Raw genomic sequence first — 18,982 nt, 5'->3', positions numbered from 1 at the left:
CTCCTCTCCCCTCACTCTGGCCGTCCTCTGCTCTCCCCTCACTCTGGCCGTCCTCTCCTCTCCCCTCACTCTGGCCGTCCTCTCCTCTCCCCTCACTCTGGCCGTCCTCTCCTCTCCCCTCACTCAGGCAGTCCTCTCCCCTCACTCAGGCAGTCTTCTCCTCTCCCTCTGTCCGTCCTCTCCTCTCCCCTGTCCGTCCTCTCCTCTCCCCTGTCCGTCCTCTGCTCTCCCCTGTCCGTCCTCTCCTCTCCCCTGTCCGTCCTCTCCTCTCCCCTGTCCGTCCTCTCCTCTCCCCTGTCCGTCCTCTCCTCTCCCCTGTCCGTCCTCTCCTCTCCCCTGTCCGTCCTCTCCTCTCCCCTGTCCGTCCTCTCCTCTCCCCTCCCCTCCCTCGGGTTGTATTTGCAAGTACATCATAAATGTCAGCGTGTCAGTCCATCAATCTGTCAATAAGTCAGTCTCATCCATAATTCCAAAACCATGAAGCCTTGCGGCCGCAAACTTTGCATGCATACTTGGGGAACTCCATGGGCATGAATTATTTTAAAAAACACGCTTTTTGAAGATAATTAATGGCCTCAGCAGTTGTTCTGACTGTTAAAAAAAAGTGTGCATTTATCCAATTCGGACATTGTTTGACATTCCAGGCGTCTGAGTGTTTGTGGCTTTATTTAGTTTCCACACATGCAATAACCTCAAGAATCTCTTCACCTGAGGTGAGTTTCAAAACTTAAAAACCGATCCGGATTGTCAAACAATGTCCAAATTGGACAAATTAACACTGTTTTTTTAGCCATCGGAACTGCTGTTATAGTCAATTCTGCATTTTAAAATTTTGAAGTAGGCTCAGGTGAAGAGATTCTAGAACGTATCCCATTTCAGCTGTAATGCTTATAAACGTCCAGAGAGATGTATTCACACATTATTTGATACTCCGGACGGTTGTCATCTCCAGTTGCAGCTTTCCTTGGAGCTGGCACCTTGTATGCACAAAACTTTGATAAGACCTTAATACTCAATTTTAGTAAGATCCATAATTGCATGATGGAGCACTAAACAATATCACATGAATGAAACTAATCGCATTAAGCCATATAACATGCATATAGGCACATTTATAAGAAATCACCCGTTATAACGGTGCGAATGAATCCACCATTCCAAGAACATTGTGAACACCTCTTGTACCTGGATTCCGGATGCAAGACGTCGGCTGGCTACAGAATGCATGTATTCTGATGGGTCAACTCCATATAAACGGCCATGAGGTCCAAGTTTTGCGAGGGCGTTTTTCAGGCCAATACCTGGTCCAAAGCCCAGTTCCAGCACCTGATTGTGGATAAGAAAGCAAAATGATAACCAGGTTTAATTCATAGGCTATTTACTCATTAATAGAGTAAAATGGGGGGTGAAGGGTTGGGGTGGTGTAGGCATAGGGGATGACGGTGTGGCTCTGCTGATGTTTGAAGAGACAAAACAGGTCATTTTCCAAAGTAATGAAATATCAAGTAATAGAAATTGTACTTTTTTGAAAGGTTAAACCATCAGATGGAAGAATAAAGCGATTGAACATCGGGCCTGAAATGCAATTAAATATCAGTGAAATTGTAATATCACAATTAAGTGCAATTCAAATTTTTGGTGTTCCGTCAGATGCAATAAAACATGATGTTCTTTAATCGCGATGATTTGGGGAAGAAAGCTGCAAACAAATTAGGGCACCACAGAAAATGAACAAATATCATTTTTTTCAAAGATGTGGGTGCAGTTTCCAAAAGTCAATAGCTAAGCAGTAACTAATAGATGACCTGGGAACCCATTGTGACAGCAGTTGATGAAAAAATAATTTCAAAAAAAAAAAAAGATAGCTCCAGCGAACTATACCGCTGAGGTTGTTTGCATTGATCAAATACTCCCAAAGAGTACTTGACAATCAGGAATTGATTTTTTAATCATGTTTTTGTTGCCCGATTTGAACGAAACTTGATACTGCACACTGCAGGAGAATGGTGAGTAAGGTGGCCGTAAATGTTTGCGTTATCGTCTACCGTTTTGGCTGTATTTCGGGAACATGCATACATACATACATACATACATACATTAATACAAGATGAGAGTTTTCGTAATATATAGAATAGATAGATAAAACAAGAAAGAAAATTCCTTGCAAGATGACTAACCACGACGAGAAGCAGGCAAGAGGTCGATCTCCGCGAAGCAATTCGTCAATATGAATTCAACGTTACATCTCCATCTATCTAATTTTAATGTATCCGTCAATCATGGAATTGGAGCTCCCCAGTGATGTTGCTGAAGTGGAAGAGAATAGCACTTGAATAGATCTGTCCAGCTGATGGATGCCATGTACATATTTAACATGATTAAGACACCTGACATGACAAATGCAAGGCATTTTGCTGAGAAGTTCGTTGACACTGTGGCAAGCATGAGGTATGCACACAATAAGTCAGAGGACTCTTCGATCAGTATTTCTCAGACTTACTTGAGGAGGCAACGCGTGAGAAGAGAACAATTAAAACAAATTCGATTCATTGTCATGAAAATGATGACATGCAATTTAAGAGCATCAAAGACTTTCTTGCGCGTACAATGTCTTCAGAAACTATTCACACCCCTCAAATTTTTTTCACATTTTCTTGTGTTACCGCCTGTATTTAAAATGGATTAAATTTAAGTTGTTTTTTTGTCACGATCTAAACAAAATACCCCACAATGACAAAGTGAAAACGTGTTTTTAGAAATCATTACAAATGAATCAAAAATGAAAAGCTGAAATGTCTTGTGTCAATAGGTATTTAACCCCTTTACTATGATGCACCAAATTGAGTTCAAATGCATCCATTTTCCTTTGATCATCCTTGAGATGTCCATAACTTGATTGGAGTCCACCTGTGGACAATTCAATTGATTCGACATGATTTAGAAAGAAACACGCCTTTCGATACAAGGCCCCATAGTTAACTGTGCATGTCAGAGTAGAAACTCCACCATGAAGTCCAAGGAACTGTCCGTAGAACTCCATGATATAATTATGAGGAGGCATAGATCTGGGGAAGGGTATAAAACAATTTCTAGAGTGTTGAAAGTTCCCAAAAGCACAGTGAGCTCCATCTTTAGGAAATGTAAGGAATATGGAAATACCCACACTCTTTCTCGAGCTGGCCGTCTGACCAAATAGTGCTGCAGAATGGTGGAAGTATTGTGCACTTTTGGTGATAAGCATGAAACTTTTCACAGTTGTAGTGTTTTACCTACTGAACAATATTAGATGTGGGGCCAACTGAATTTTTTCCAAGATGGCGGTCATTTTCAAAATGACCGCCACCATGGGCGAAATTACCGATACAACCACATAAATGAATATATTTCCTATGATTGTTTGGAAAATTGACCAGAAATGTGAAATGTCACTAACTTTTCCCTTACGTTTCACATGTTCTTCATTTCTTAACCAAGATGGCTTTCAAATTCAAAATTGCTGCTACATGATAAAATGGTGACAAACATATGAACGTGTAATGTGGTAATTGTACCATGCATCACAGTTAACGTTCTTCCAGTTAATCTGTATATATCGCATACATTCATCCATACATTCATCCTTCATCTTCTTCTTTGAGATCAGTATCTCCATATCACAGTGCATGCTGTTGTTAGTTGTCGAAGCTCTGGTGGTGGTGTCGTAATCAAAATACCAACAATGGCTAAATCCTTCAAGATTTTAGACCCCAGACAATGTCCAGAAACTCCTTCAACCTCCGAATCATCATCATCGCCGATAGATTGGAAAAAATGCATTTTGTGTCAAGAGACATCAAAAGAACCACTGCGATGCCCAGCTGATTCAAAGAGGACTGATATTGACATTGGTACACTTTATGATAATCTTGCAGATAATTTGATAAGATTCAAAGAGCTTCGAGTCTTCCAGATAATATAAACTTATCAAGGTTAGACAATGGAACAGGAGTTGCTTCAACTCTAAACTCGAATGCAGCCAAATGGCACAAAAAATGCAAGGATAAGTACAACAATACCAAACTTCAACGGGTAGAAAACAGGAAAAGAGATGAGTGTGAAACCAACAGTGACTCGCCAAAAAAGAAAGTCACTCGCTACAGCAATGGTGGTGCAGCCAGAACATCGCAAGGCACTTGCTTCTTTTGTGGTGAAAAATCTGATAAACTCCAAAAGGCATCGACGGAGAAACTAGACAGAAATGTTCGGCGATGTGCAGAAATTGTGCGAGACCATATGTTAGTTGCCAAATTGAGTGCTGAAGTATGATGTCAAGATGCAATGTACCACAGCAATTGCTTAAAAACACTCTACAAGAAAGCAGAGTCAGTGAATTGCTCTGACAGTGGAGAAAGTTCTTCTGATAAACAACTACACAGCATTGTCCTGAAGGAGCTGCTTTCGTATATTGAAGGCTGTCGTGCAGAAAGCATGGAGAATGACGTAGCACCGGTGTTCAAACTAGCAGATTTAAATCAGATGTACACTTCAAGACTAAATGACCTGGGAGCAGACACATCTACTCAGAACACTCGACCAGACTGAAAGAACGAATATTAGCCAACATACCAGACTTACAAGCCCACAAGCAAGGCAGGAACGTTCTTCTTGCTTTTCAGGATGACATCGGACTGGCACTACAGAGGGCATTTGAAAGTGACTTTGACGAGGAGGCTATCGTGTTGGCAAAGACAGCTGAAATCGTTCGTAAGGACATTCTGAAGCTTGAAAAGTCTGTATTTATGGGGAAATTCTCCAAGGAGTGTCAGCACCAATCAGTTTCTAAGTCTCTGACGACCCTCGTTGGGATGATAATGGGTGGATCAGACATAGTGCAGCAATCAAGCAATGCAACTTATACCCAGGCGATACTTACTGTCTCGCAGCTTATACGCCAAAATGTCATAATTCGACGTCGTGAAGGATCCACCTCTCACTACCACAGTGTGGATCATGAGACACCCCTGTCCAGCTGATACCCTTGTGAGACACCCCTGTGTCCAGACACCCCTGTGAGACTAACAAAAACATCATTTCCAAGACCTGCCTACTTATGTCGGACTCCTCATCCATGCCAGGACAAGAAAGCGTGAGTTAATTGACAGAATGTATGACCTTGGGCTCTCCGTATAATATGACAGAGTACTTACCATTTCAAAGGATTTGGGTAATGAAGTTTGTGCAAGATATTGTTGCGAATTCGCGCCCGCCGGCGTGCGATCGGCCACGTGACTCGAATCACGGCACGTTGCCCACCGGAGAGACAATTCTGTCGTGACCCTCTCGGAATAACGCCGGGAGCTAGTCACGGGTGGGCCTTTCGGCCTCACCACGATCGTGCCAATCGGCTACCCGCGTGGGATAGGGTTGTTCGCCAAACTCGACCTACCTAAGTACCCACGCGGATGGTAGACCGGGCGATCGCACCTCGCCGCAGGTCGACTCCGGACACGGGCCGCTTAAGCGGTCCGTTCCGTGCTATCGGGATAACCGAGCGGTGTATCGTCGGCCTCGACGGTTCCGATTAATTATCGGGCGTATTAAGCCCACTACAAACCCTTTACGTGAAGCAAGATGGAGATTCAAATGAAGGAAAGGACGCAGCGAAATGGGGAACAATTCAACATAATGCACTTTATTTACACGACACACGAAGAGCACACATATATCAATTTAAAACAAAAACAACAATGCAGAGCTAACCGGATACGCAAACACACGGCAACACTTATACAGTTTTACTTTACAAGACACGGCGCCACAAGATCCATACAAAAAAAAACAAAAGAAAAGGCCACCCTCAAAGACAAGGGGGCAGACGGGGCCCGTGGGCCTTTATGTCGTGGGACTTGGCAGACCGAACGAGTCCCACGAGACCGTTGCAGGTTACCAGCACCCTCGCGGTGCGATGGTGGGCGAGCTCTCTCTGGCGCTCCTTGTATGAACGTGCAGGTCCACGTGACACAGCTGGCAGAGCGGCACCTCCAGTCCGTGTCCCCTCCGCGACGCCCGGACTCTCCACCGACTGCAAGCTCCAATGAGCAGGTCGCTCTACGGACCGCTTCTCCAAGACCCAGATGGGCAGAAGACCACGAACCGCCGACTGATACTGACACTCTCACCGACCGCCCTGACCTGACTTCTTTGAGCGGCGCCTCCGTGCGCCCTTTTATTTCCCCGGCACCCCACCCCTCCCTTCGCGGCACGTGGGGGGGGGGACATTCCACCAGAGAAATCGGGGCGGGAGTCGATTTTCCATCCGTCATTCTTGTTTACCAAAGAAATCGGGGTGGGAGTTGAGTTCCAACCGTCATTCTTGTTTCCCAGAGAAATGGGGGTGGGAGTTGAGTTCCAACCGTCATTCTTGTTTACCAGAGAAATCGGGGCGGGAGTCGAGTTTCCATCCGTCATTCTTGTTTACCAAAGAAATCGGGGTGGGAGTTGAGTTCCAACCGTCATTCTTGTTTCCCAGAGAAATGGGGGTGGGAGTTGAGTTCCAACCGTCATTCTTGTTTACCAGAGAAATTGGGGTGGGAGATGAGTTCCAACCTTCATTCTTGTTTACCAGAGAAATCGGGGTGGGAGTTGAGTTCCAACCGTCATTCTTGTTTACCAGAGAAACCGGGGTGGGAGTTGTTGTTGTTCCCCTTTTGTGTTCGTGGAGATGTTGACGGTTGCTGGCGGAGTGGTGAGGATGGCGTGGTTGTTGAGAGGCAGGTGTGGTTGTGGTTGTTGTGAAGCGGCGTTGTGGTTGGTGGTTGATGTGTGATGGCGGTTGAGACGTGATTGGTTCAAAATAAAGATAGAACAGAAAAACGCCTATCTCAAAGCGTCGCAGCCCGAATGAATCACATTATCCCTCTAAACAACGGGTTTGGGGCTAACTACACATGTACTTAAGAGATACCTCACCTACGGGACCTGGATAGTGGTTTGCGAATGTCCACAGCCGTAACAATATGAAGCAGAACATGTTGTTTGTCCTGCAAACTTCCGCCATGGTCGATTCACCACAAGTGCAGTTGATAACATCGACCACAATCCGACTTCCATGACCGCTCAAGGGGAATATCATGTCATAGGAATATCCCTCTTTCAGCACCCGAACAACGATGTCCATGGCGTAGAGAGAGACACAGAGATCCTCTGGCAAAGTGAGTCTAAAGAGAAGACCTTATCAGAATTGCCAGAGGAATACACCAGCATACCACCGGCTTCCCGACATACAAAAGAACCAACAGTACCTGAAGTTTCGGTTATCCTGCCTGCTTCATATGAAGGAATGTATGCAGCACTGCAGGACAATGCCAGGTGAGTTCAATATGTTCTAGTAGTAGGACCTCGCTTATTGTGCATCGGCCAACACTTATATTTATTTATATTTCGAATACTAGTAGATTATTGTGAATGTGAACACTGAACTGTTGCACTGTTTGTGCCTATATGCTTATTTCTTGTTGCTTTATAGGTGGCTCAGTCATGTGAAAGACATAGTTGAGTCTCATGATAACACTGCGCAAGATATGGAGGTCTCCTGGGCAGCATTTCATGCCAGCAGCGTAGAAAACGATTCAGGAAACCCAACAGATATCAGCTCGCTGCTTCCACTCTTCGCAGAGAAATCAAATTCTCCTGCGATGATACGTTACGCTATGAATATAATCAAGCAGAATGTTGAATTTCTAAATCCCGGCCAGACTCATGTCATTGCTTTTGACCAGCCATTGTTCGCACTCGCAAAGCAGATCCAATGCAACTGGCCAACAACTTACGGAGAAGGCAAGATTGTAGTAGTGCTTGGGGGCCTTCATATAGAAATGGCTGCATTCAAAATCATCAGTGACTGGCTAGATAAAAGTGGATGGACCAGTGCTTTAGCAGAGGCTGGTGTAGCTTCTCCAGGCACAGCTGACTCTTTCCTCAAGGCATCCCACTTGACAAGGACAACACATGCCCATCAGATTACGGCTAGTAGTCTATCCATCCTGATGCACAGAGCATATGACGAATATGGCAAGAGCTTGGCGGCTGATGGAATGCCACAAGCATTTGAGGCCTGGCGTAACGCAAAAAGCTGAAAGTCCACTGTTTAATTGCTGGTCTACCACATTGGAATTTGAGCTGACTATTTTGAGCTTTGTAAGATCTCTTCGAGAGGGCAACTTCAAGCTCTACATTGAAGCTCTGAATCAGTTTACGCCCTGGTTCTTCACCCTTGATCACCTGCACGACAGCCGTTGGCTACCAGTTCATTTGCGTGACATGATTAATCTTGGGAGGATGCACCCTGACGTCGCAGCACAGTTTCAAAGTGGCAATTTTGTCGTAAAGAAGACCCACTGGTCATTTTCTTCCATAGCCATTGATCAAGCTCACGAGCAAAATAATTGTATCGTGAAAGGCGACGGAGGGGCTACAGGACTTACAGAAAATACATCACAATGAATGCAGTGGATGGTGGCGGGGCCAGAAATGGCACGAGTGATCGGAGAATTGAACGACTCTGTAGAAAGCATCAGGGAGAAACAGAGCAAGGGGCCGGATATCAAACACCATGAACAAGTGAAGTCTGTGCAGAGCACATTTGCCAAACAAGTGCGTTCTCTCTGTCATACAATCGAGGAAATGGCTAACCCATTTAAAGAACAAACCAGTGATCTGTTGGTTCTTGACACAAGAGATATTGTGGGAGACGAAGTAGTGACGACAGTTTGCTACATACAAATGCTTGGAAAGGTGCAGTCTGCTACCTTTGTAAAGGAGCGCCTGGGTGACAGATCTAAGTCTCTGTTCAGCCCACCGAAGAGAAACAAACTGCCATTGTTCAGCTGCCCTCAGTCTAAATTGAAGTCCAATGATCAACAGCAGATTACATCGCTGAAGAAAACATGTGCCCTCTTCTCAAAGTTGTATGTGTCCTTTCAATTCTGTGATGGAGACATTGAGGAGTTCTTTTGCCATGAAAATCAATGTTATCCACCATCATTGTAAAAATTTGGAGAGTTGCGGTCAGGGACAAAGGCTGACCTAGTCAAGTGCTTTGAGGAAACTTACCCTATTCCACCAGAACAGGTTCCTGAGGTTGATGTCATTCTCCTCGATGGCGCCGCTATCATTAACATGTTGAAACCAGGCCCTGCCAAAACCTTCCATGAATACTCCAAGTGCATTTTCCTGCCCTATATTCAGACTCAGCTTACGAAAGCCAGCAGAGTAGACATTGTCTGGGATGAATATATTCCAAATAGTCTCAAAGCAATGACGAGGAAGAAACGTGGAACAGGCACACGAAGATGTGTTCAACCAAATAGCAAGATCCCAGGAAACTGGGAAGGATTCCTCAAAGTCAGTGAAAACAAGAAAGAACTCTATGCATTCTTGGCGCAACAATCGGTGACAATCCAAACTGAAAAGAAGGTCATCTCTACGTTTGGCAAATCGATATTTCTGAATTCCCCAAGAGAAGACATCAGTCGCCTTTCTCCATGTGCACACGAAGAAGCCGACACTAGGCTACTACTCCATGCAGCAGACGCTGCTGCAAATGGATACCAGAAGGTCATGTTGAGTACTGTGGACACCGACGTGCTTGTCTTGGCAATAGCATTGTTCACCAAACAAACCTGAGTGAAATATGGGTATTATTTGGCACAGGAAAGAAGTGCAGACTCATACCAGCACACACCATGGCCCATACCCTAGGTCCAGATAAATCTTTGTCTCTGCTAATGTTCCATGCCTTCACCGGTTGTGATCAGACGTCATTCTTTCTGAACCACGGAAAGAAAACAGCATGGAACACAATGAAGGTTTTCACAGATGTCGTAGAAGTCTTTGCGACTCTTGGTAGAGTACCTCCTTCAGACGAGACATTGAAAGAACAAATGCAAACAATTGAACAGTTTGTTGTCATCATGTGTGACCGGACAAGCTGCTGTAACAGTGTTGAAGATGCCCGAAGAGAGTTATTTACTCAAAAGGGCAGATCCATCGAGTTCATTCCACCTACTTCAGCTGCACTGTGTCAACACACAAAGCGGGCAGCATATCAGGCAGGGCATTGCTGAGGGCAGGCATTACTGCGAGCTCCAGAGTTACCAGATCCCGTTGACTGGGGATGGTTTAAATGGGCCTCACAGTTGTGGGAACCTCTGTGGACAACCCTGCCTGAAGCATCCAAATCGTGCAAAGAACTTCTTTAGTGTGGCTGCAAAATGGAACTTGGAAGCCTGCGCCAGTGCAAGTGTGTGAAGGCAGAGATGGCATGTACAACATATTGCAAGTGTCACGGAGACTGTGAGCGTCAATAACATGATGAAGCTATATTCAGCATCATTTTGTGCCTATAGGTAGATTGCTTTTTCTATATATAACTAACAATGGACTGCTAAAAAACCATTGCTGAATCTTGTTGCGATGCGATGACTTCGATCTATTATAACAAGATGAATGTGCACCTTATTGATAGACGTTTCTCTTGAAAAACAAATCATAGTAAAGGCCATGCCTACATGTGATAGTAATAAAAGAATTATAATTTGAAGAAAACCTGACTTCATGAAGGATACATTAGCTTTTCCAGTTATCCACTAAACAGTTGGGGAGATCCACCTCTCGAGAAATGGAGGTTAAAAACCGTTATTTTTGTCCAATTACTTTGTATTTACACATGATAATATTCCAAAACTTAAAGACGCATTGCGTAGATGAAAGTTACATGTCATAAGAACGTTTTGCCAACTGCAGAACTAATGTGCTTCATTATAGGAAGGGACAGTTTGCATTCCCCTTTTATTATGCAAATGAGATAGGCAACAATTTGGTTTAACGATGTAATTTGGTTTAAATATATGAGGCAATATGTGACTCAAAGCATGGAAAGAATGTATCAAGTAGCGTGGATATTATTCAGCAAAAACGACCCTTTTTGCCTCCTTTTCAGAGAGGTAGATCTCAACTGCTTCAGCATGGTGGCCATCCTGGATTTCTGCGCCATTTTTGAAATTGTTGCATTGTTGAAATATACAAACATCAGTAAAGAAACTAACTACTGTATGCAACATCATGGTTAAAGAGCATGAAAAATATGAAATTAGTACATTATAATATGACAAACAAGTCAGAAAGCAGTTTTTTACTCAATGGCGGCCATTGTGAATTTAGGGGCCATCTTGGAAAGAAACTGAAATGGCCCCATATCTAGAAATGTTCAGCACATTAAAAGCTACATCTGTGCCAATTTTCGTGCTTATCACCCAAAATGCACAATTGGTCTGTTATGTGGCCCCATTCTGCTGCACTAAAACTGAGCAACCGAGCAAGAAAGAAATTGGTCATGGAAGTTACCAAGAACCCAATGACCATTCTGACAGAACTACAGACTTCCTTGGCTGAAATGGGAGAACCTGCCAGAAGGACAACAGTCTCTGGAGCACTTTACAATTCTCGGCTTTATGGGAGAGTAGCAAGATGGAAGCCATTCCTGAGAAAAAGGCACATGACAACACACCTGGAGTTTGCAAAAAGGCACATGAAATGCTCTGAGAGTATGAGGGAAAAGATTCTGTGGTCTGATGAGATGAAAATTGAACTCTTTGGCCTGAATGCAAAGCGCTACATCTGGCAGAAACCGAGCAAAGCTCATCACCCATCTTACACCATCCCTACAGTGAAGCATGGTGGTGGCAGCATCATTCTATGGGGATGCTTTTCAGTGGCAGGGACTGAGAGACTTGTAAAGATAGAGGGAACAATGAATGGAACCAAATACTGATAAATTATTGAGGCGTGCAAAAGTCATTAGACTGCGGCGAAGGTTAACGTTCCAACAGGACAATGACCCCAAGCATAGAGCCAAAGCAACACTGGAATGGCTTCAGAACAAGAATGTGAAAGTCCTTGAGTGGCCCATCCAAAGCCCAGACTTGAATCCCATTGAGAATCTGCAGAAAGCCTTGAAGATTCCTGTTCACCGACACTCCCCATCCATCTTGACAGAACTTGAGAAAATTTGCAAGGAAGAATGGGAGAAAATCCCCAAATCTGGATGTGCAAAGCTGATGCAGACATACCCAAGAAGACTCGAAGCTGTCATCCTGCATAAGGCGCTTCCACAAAATATTGACTCAGGTGGTTGAATACTTATTGACGCAAGATATTTCAGCTTTTCATTTTTATTTCATTTGTAAAAATTTCTAAAAACATGTTTTCACTTTGTCATTATGAAGTATTTTTTGTAGATCAGTGACAAGTTTTTTTTTAATCCATTTTAAATTCAGGCTGTAACACAACAAAATGTGAAAAAATTTGAGGGGTGTGAATACTTTCAGAAGGCACTGTATAAATATGGTTTATCTGAGGATGAAAGAACAAACCATTTAAAAGGAGCAGCTGAGGTTCTCGTGGCGTATCATACTCAGATGGAGACCAACCTTTCTCTAAGATTGTGAGTCTTCCAGAAATGCGAGCAGGTGAGCACTCACTCGAAAAAAGAGATCAGCTGTTGCTATCACATGCTGTCGACATTATGGATAAAGATCCGACGACCAAGCTTGATGTCTTTTCAGCAGATACTGAGGTGTTTGCAATTGTTGCATTGATGGGTTTTTTTACCCTTACCTGGACAGATGGCCAAACTTCTCCCTTGGAGACCTACAGTCGAGATTCGGAGATTAATGCGCACGTGGGGAAACAGTTAAGTGATGTACCAGAATGGCACAAATACATGGACACAAGCAAATTGAATTAACTAAATTATAATTTAATAACATGAATCAAATGTGTACAATGACAACAATTCAAATAATAATAATGAAAGAAAACGTGAAATAACCTCAATATAATTCCAATTGAGGCGCCTCCACACGGACTTAAACACAGACAAGGGGAAAATAAACCAAAGAAAAATCCCTCCTTTGCTTCGGCACTTCGCCTGGTCCAGATGGTCTTTATGGAATGTGGAATCGAGGCGGTTCCTAGACACGCCTAACAAAATGGTGCCAAGCCCTTCATCAGGCAGTGTGGAGATGACACTCTATGTCATGGCTCACGAACAGCGCTGTAGTTTATTCTGCAGAGCGAATATGCCGACGTTCCTCTCCCACAATCGGTCTGTTCACAACAATGGTCCACACAACGAGGCGATCACTGAGTTGGACAGCCAACGTCCAGTGCTTTGCCCAGCACGCCACAAATTCACAGCACGAATCCGAGAATTGTGCAGCCTTTGTCATGCCAGGAGTAAAAGCAAGATCCTCTAAGGCCCTCGATTACTCACCTCCTATGCCCTCTTCCTTTCAATGTGTCTCACGTCACACCCATCAATCACTACTCGGGGGCGTGACTTCGCCTGTTGTCACCCTTTGAAGACGGGGCTTTCTGTCCTTTTGTTGTTGTTTTCGGGACGTGTTCCCCACCTTTATTGCCGATCTTGAAATAGAAAAAGAGGGAAAAGTTACAGAGAGGCGATTACATACTGTGGAAACTATCCCTAAGTATGTGTTTATAGTTAGAACCCTCCCCTATGTTTAATGGGTTGATTAGTGTCCATGCGCTGTGAGTTTCTTTCCAGTTAGATTTTTGCAATACCCAACGCCAACAAATGAATCCTTCACTTCTTCGCACCATCGACGCCATTGCCCACGTGCGTTTGACCACGGACGTGGGTGGATGTTTCCTCACCTCAGGACACCGACTCCGCCCAGGAAAGGAGTTTTTGGTGATGTCATCACTTTACCAAAAAAAATAATTTTTTGGGAGGGGAACAAGCTAAATCTGTTCAATAACATGTCAAAATAAGTGTCAAAATAAGAAATAAGTTTCAGGTATGCTCAACATTACCTCGACATGTTTCGACTTATGAGTAACTTACAAGTAACGTGTGTCGACGTGTGTCAACGATCGCATAACGTGCCTACAACTTATGGCCAGCGTATGCGGAACGTGAGAGTCATACGCTGGCATACATCAAAACATTTTGAGCATGTTAAAATTTGTCGACGAGCTTGGCATACTACGACGTATGCCAGCGTGCTTCAGCATGCTCTCAACGTATACAAAACTTACCCAGAGCGTATTTGACGTGTGCCAGCGTTTTAGACAAATTTTTCACATGTCGGCATATGCTGGCTAAATCGTCAAGGTGTGACAGCGGCTTTACCGACGGATGGCAGTGTGACTGTTGCACAATGTAACAGAGTCAATAACCTGGTGTGGCATTCTGCAACTCAGGAGGTAAGGTGGGGTTGCATGGTCAGGTGGCATGATCAGGCGGAAAGGTCCAACGTCCACAAGTGATGTGCAATGATATTTATGCCAGCGGCGCAATAAGGGGTTAATATATGTGCGACACATCTCAATGCTATAAATCTCAATGCTTTATTTCAATGCTTTATTGCTATAAAGTTTCCTCTGTGTATTCTTTGTTATATATATATATATATATATATATATATATATATATATATATATATATATATATATATATATATATATATATATATATCACAAAGCAGTACAGAGTTTGTGAATCCGTCACATTTTCGTAATTCTGTCACGCTCGCCAGCCGTGACTGGGGATAAAATGACAAAAGTCTGAATTTTGAATTCAGACATTATTTGAATAGAACAACACAGTCGTCTCCCTTCGCAGCAGTTCAGCGTCCTGAAACCTTTCTTATGTTTAATTCCTCTGTAATCTGTCTTGTATGTGCTTCTTGCCAGAAACCAGACTGCCAGCACAAGTTTTGATGTGAAGGTGTAAATTTGGCGTAAGGGATGTGTCCCTACCATGGCCGTAAAACTCACTCAAGGTTCAAGGGTGCGGATGCGCCTTGACGGCCGGAACGCCAATATGCGCAGGGTGGATGACAGGGAGCTGCATCATGAGGCAGAGTGTCGGCCAAGGGGATAAAGGTGGGGACAACCGGGAGCACAGAGTTGTTGGATGTTGGATTTTGGCTGTATGGGCTTTTCGGATTCCGGCTGTGCAGGCTTGTTCATGCACGGTCGACATGACAGACAGGCTGTGCAGGCCTGGTCATGCATGGTTGCTATGACAGACAGTCCTGCCACTCAGTGCCTGCCCCCCCCCCACTCCCACCACGCCGAGGCCCCTACGACCCACCACAGCCGGATTGTGCTCCCACCTCATTTTTGGACCGTGACTGCTGTGGACAATCGAGCCATGCCAGACGGTCCTACCTCAGGACCTGTTGCCCTCCGTAAAGTCACTCTCCCTGGTTCTTCTTCTGTGGTTTGCCTGGGGCCTGTCATGTTTAGATAATTGAGGAACTTCTGATACCAAGGACAAGTGTATTTGTAAATAAAACTGTTGTACACAAATGCTCTCATGGACTTTGTTGTCCCTCTCCATGTGGGCAGGAGAAAGGGGTGGGGGGGGGAGTCAATCAGGAGAGGAAGGGAATAGGGTGGAAGTCTGGATGGAGGGGGGTGGGTGTGAGGAGGTAGGGGAAGAGGTAGGGTGGGAGTTTGGGGGATTAGAGTGGGAGGAGGCAGGGGGAGGGATGGGATGAGAGGTAGGAGGGGAAGGTGCAGGAGGAGGGACCCCAGCATTGCCCGACAATGTTGAGCACCCTGATAGTAGAATAATAAATGTTACCATTCGAACATCTGCATTAAACTCCCACTCCCAGTTCTTCTTCAATCCCGGAAAGAGAACTTTTAAAACAGGTACTTTTATAATTAAAGGGAAATTAATTTTTGTCCCAAGTAAATAGATTTTTCGCTTTACAAGCAAGTAGAGATATTATTAGCTTTCCAACGGTTCCATTTTTAAAAATTATTTCAATGACGTTACCTGTTTATGGTAAGGATGTTGAGGTCTCAGAGAGATTCACTTACTTTTGCAGCAATATTCACGTCTCCGCATGTTGTGAGGCAGAGGTCGACAGACATCTGGGTCAGGCCTGGGGAGTCATGGATTCACTGGATCATGGGGTGTGGTGCTGTCGGTACCTATGAAGGACGACGAAAGTTTGAGTCCTTAAGTCCTTGGTGCTTCCAGTCTTGCTCTACGGATGTGAGACTTGGACTCTGACCAAGGATCTGAGATGGACAATCAACTCCTTCGGTACCAGGTCTCTTAGGAGAATCCTTCACTATAGCTGGACAGACTTTGTGTCCAATGAGCATTTGTTGAGAAAGACCCAGATGAGATTTGTTACCTGTAGAGTTTGTGAGTGTCAGCTGTGGCTGTAAGGACATGTGGCTCATTTTCCTGATGCTGATCCTGCTCACCAGATTCTCTCAGTGAGGAGGCCTCATGGGTGGAGGAGGCAATTAGGCCAACCACATGCCTCGTGGTTGCAGCTGGTTTATCGGATTCTCAAAGACATGGGGATGGGCCAGACATCTGCTTGGTGGATGGCCAGATGGAGGCCTCTGGAGGACAAGCGGAAAGTGATCGCAGCGATGCGCTGCTCTGGCGCATGCTCCCATTCCTGACCTGACAATTTTCTGAGATTTATGGAAGGGATAATTTTCTGAGAATTATGGAAGGACTCATTTCCCCAGGATTATGGATGGGATAATTTTCCAAAAATTATGGAAGGGATAATTTTCCCAGAATTATGGACGGTATAATTTTTTTAGAATTATGGAAGGGATGATTTTCCCAGAATTATGGAAGTGATAATTTTTCCAGAATTATGGAAGTGATAATTTTTCCATAATTATTGAAGGGATAATTTTCACATAATTATTGAAGGGATAATTTTCCCATAATTATTGAAGGGATAATTTCCCAAGAATTATGGAAGGGATAATTTTCCCACAATTATGTATGGGATGATTTTTCCGCATTATGGAAGTGATAATTTTCCAAGAATCATGGATGGGATAATTTTCCAATAATTATGGAAGGAATAATTTTCCCAGAATTATAGATGGGATGACTTTCCCAGAATTATGGAAGTGATAATTTTCCAAGAATTATGGATGGGATAATTTTCCCAGAATTATGGATGGGATGACTTTCCCAGAATTATGGAAGTGATAATTTTCCAAGAATTATGGAAGGGATAATTTTCCCAGAATTATGTATGGGATGATTTTTTCCCAGAATTATGGAAGGTATAATTTTCTAAGAATTATGGAAGGATTAATTTTCCCAGAATTATGGATGGGATAATTTTCCAAGAATTATGGATGGGATAATTTTCCAAGAAATATGGATGGGATAATTTTCACAGAATTATGGAAGGGATAATTTTCCCAGAAATAATTGGCATATTTTAAAAGGAGAAATTATTATAACTTATTTTCTTTTTAACCATCAAAAACTTTCCAGTGCACACTCCAGTACACGCACCAGTTTTCAACTCAGTAGTGCATATAAATCCAAAAACACACCTCTTAATTTGTCTCTAACATAATGATTAACTTACCAGCACACAAAAGTATTCACTTGTAATGATTGATAAAGGAAAACAAAGTTAAACATTAACTTTAGAATCAAAGTTGAATCTCGAGGTTTCAGAAACTTCTATTCACAAAACAAATGTCAGGACGAAAAACAATAAGAGAAGCTATTTATTGGGCATTATTAGATCGATCACTCATACATCCATCTATCTCTACAGAATCTTGAGGTTTCAGAAACTTCACAAAACAAATATCAGTATGAAAAACAATAAGAGAAGCTACTTATTGAGCGTTATTAGATCGATCACTCATACATCCATCTATCTTAACAGAATCTCGAGAGATCATTGTGTGAGGTGCAAAAATACCTGGTGGTCAGGTTCCAAGAGCGCAAGGTTCACAGCAGCTTGCTCTACCAATCTGTTATTCTGCTGAAAAAAGTGCTTAACGATCCATCCGAGGGGTGACAATCTCGGAAGACCTAATTGTCGCAATAACCGAGTCTTGAAAGGTCCACTCATTGAATCGCCGTGAAAATGAAGCGCAAATAACGAGGGAATGATGCAACACGTTAATATATATGTATATATAAATAAATAAGTGTACGACTTGGATCGCTCCCAAGCTACTTCCGGTCCATCCACATGGGAGTCCCAACATCCAGTTCCAATATTTAGAATAGTATTTTAAAGTTGTCAATAAACCACAGCGATGAGAAAAGGATAATGTAAGTTTTGACAATTAGCTTGACAAACTGCTTAAAGAATTCTTAGTGCTGAATGTATCTGTTGGTCTGAAGCACACACAACACACTCCATGACGTGTAAAAACTGTGTCGTCTGATCAGGAATGCAAGGGAGACCTTTTTACATCGACCAACTGAGAAGTGGGTCATGAACGAAGTCTTACCATCTAAACCCCTAAACATATCCCGTAATATCCGTGTACGACCGTTGGGGTGTACGAATATATTATTAATTAACGCACGTATGGTGAATATAGCAGCCAACAACAGCAACACACACACACACACACACACACACACACACACACACACACACACACACACACACACACACACACACACACACACACCAGGCCCGTAGCCAGGGCTCAGTATTAAGGGGGGCATATGAACTGGATGGGGGGGGGCACAATTATTATATTTAATATTTTTGATAACCCGGTATACTATTGTATTCATGCAGCATTGACACATCTATACTGAGGTTGACGTCGCATACCAACCAAATTGATCTCAGCTCGATTTAATATGTTCCGATGTTTTTGGCCTAAAAATATTCGAATGCAGGAGAGCCGCAACAAACTGGCACATTCACAATGCAGATATTCAATGATTAGACAATTGGCACCAATTCAGATGCACTTATACAAGGTGTTGTGAAGAATTGGCATTAGAAAATTAATATACCAGAGAAACAATGACTAAACGGGGGAGGTTGGCACCAGAATCAGTGCACTTTGAAATAAGATACAGTCGGCTATGACCTGCGATCATCACGTTAAACTATCAACAGCAAATACGACCAGCCTGAACTTACCA

General features: G+C 43.4%; 1 protein-coding gene across 1 annotated transcript in view; it reads right to left on the bottom strand.

Annotated features, from left to right (window-relative positions):
- The window catches only part of LOC147025098 (uncharacterized), a 30,016-nt gene extending 11,530 nt beyond the window's left edge, over positions 1 to 18,486 (bottom strand). Inside the window, exons 1-2 of the mRNA XM_085885718.1 lie at positions 17,787 to 18,486; positions 1,186 to 1,326 (exon numbers count right to left, since the gene is read on the bottom strand). Of these exons, the coding sequence (XP_085741844.1) occupies positions 1,186 to 1,326; positions 17,787 to 17,939 (294 nt within the window). The 5' untranslated portion in view covers positions 17,940 to 18,486. The remainder of the gene's footprint in view (positions 1 to 1,185; positions 1,327 to 17,786) is intronic.
- Between the last annotated feature and the right edge of the window lie 496 nt (positions 18,487 to 18,982).

Source organism: Eptatretus burgeri, chromosome 6 (assembly GCF_056783735.1).
Source record: "Eptatretus burgeri isolate ZD-2024b chromosome 6, Ebu_testis_v1, whole genome shotgun sequence".
Taxonomy (NCBI): Eukaryota; Metazoa; Chordata; class Myxini; order Myxiniformes; family Myxinidae; genus Eptatretus; species Eptatretus burgeri.
Note: the sequence above shows the minus strand (reverse complement) of the source record. Positions and strands in the feature narration are given on the sequence as shown.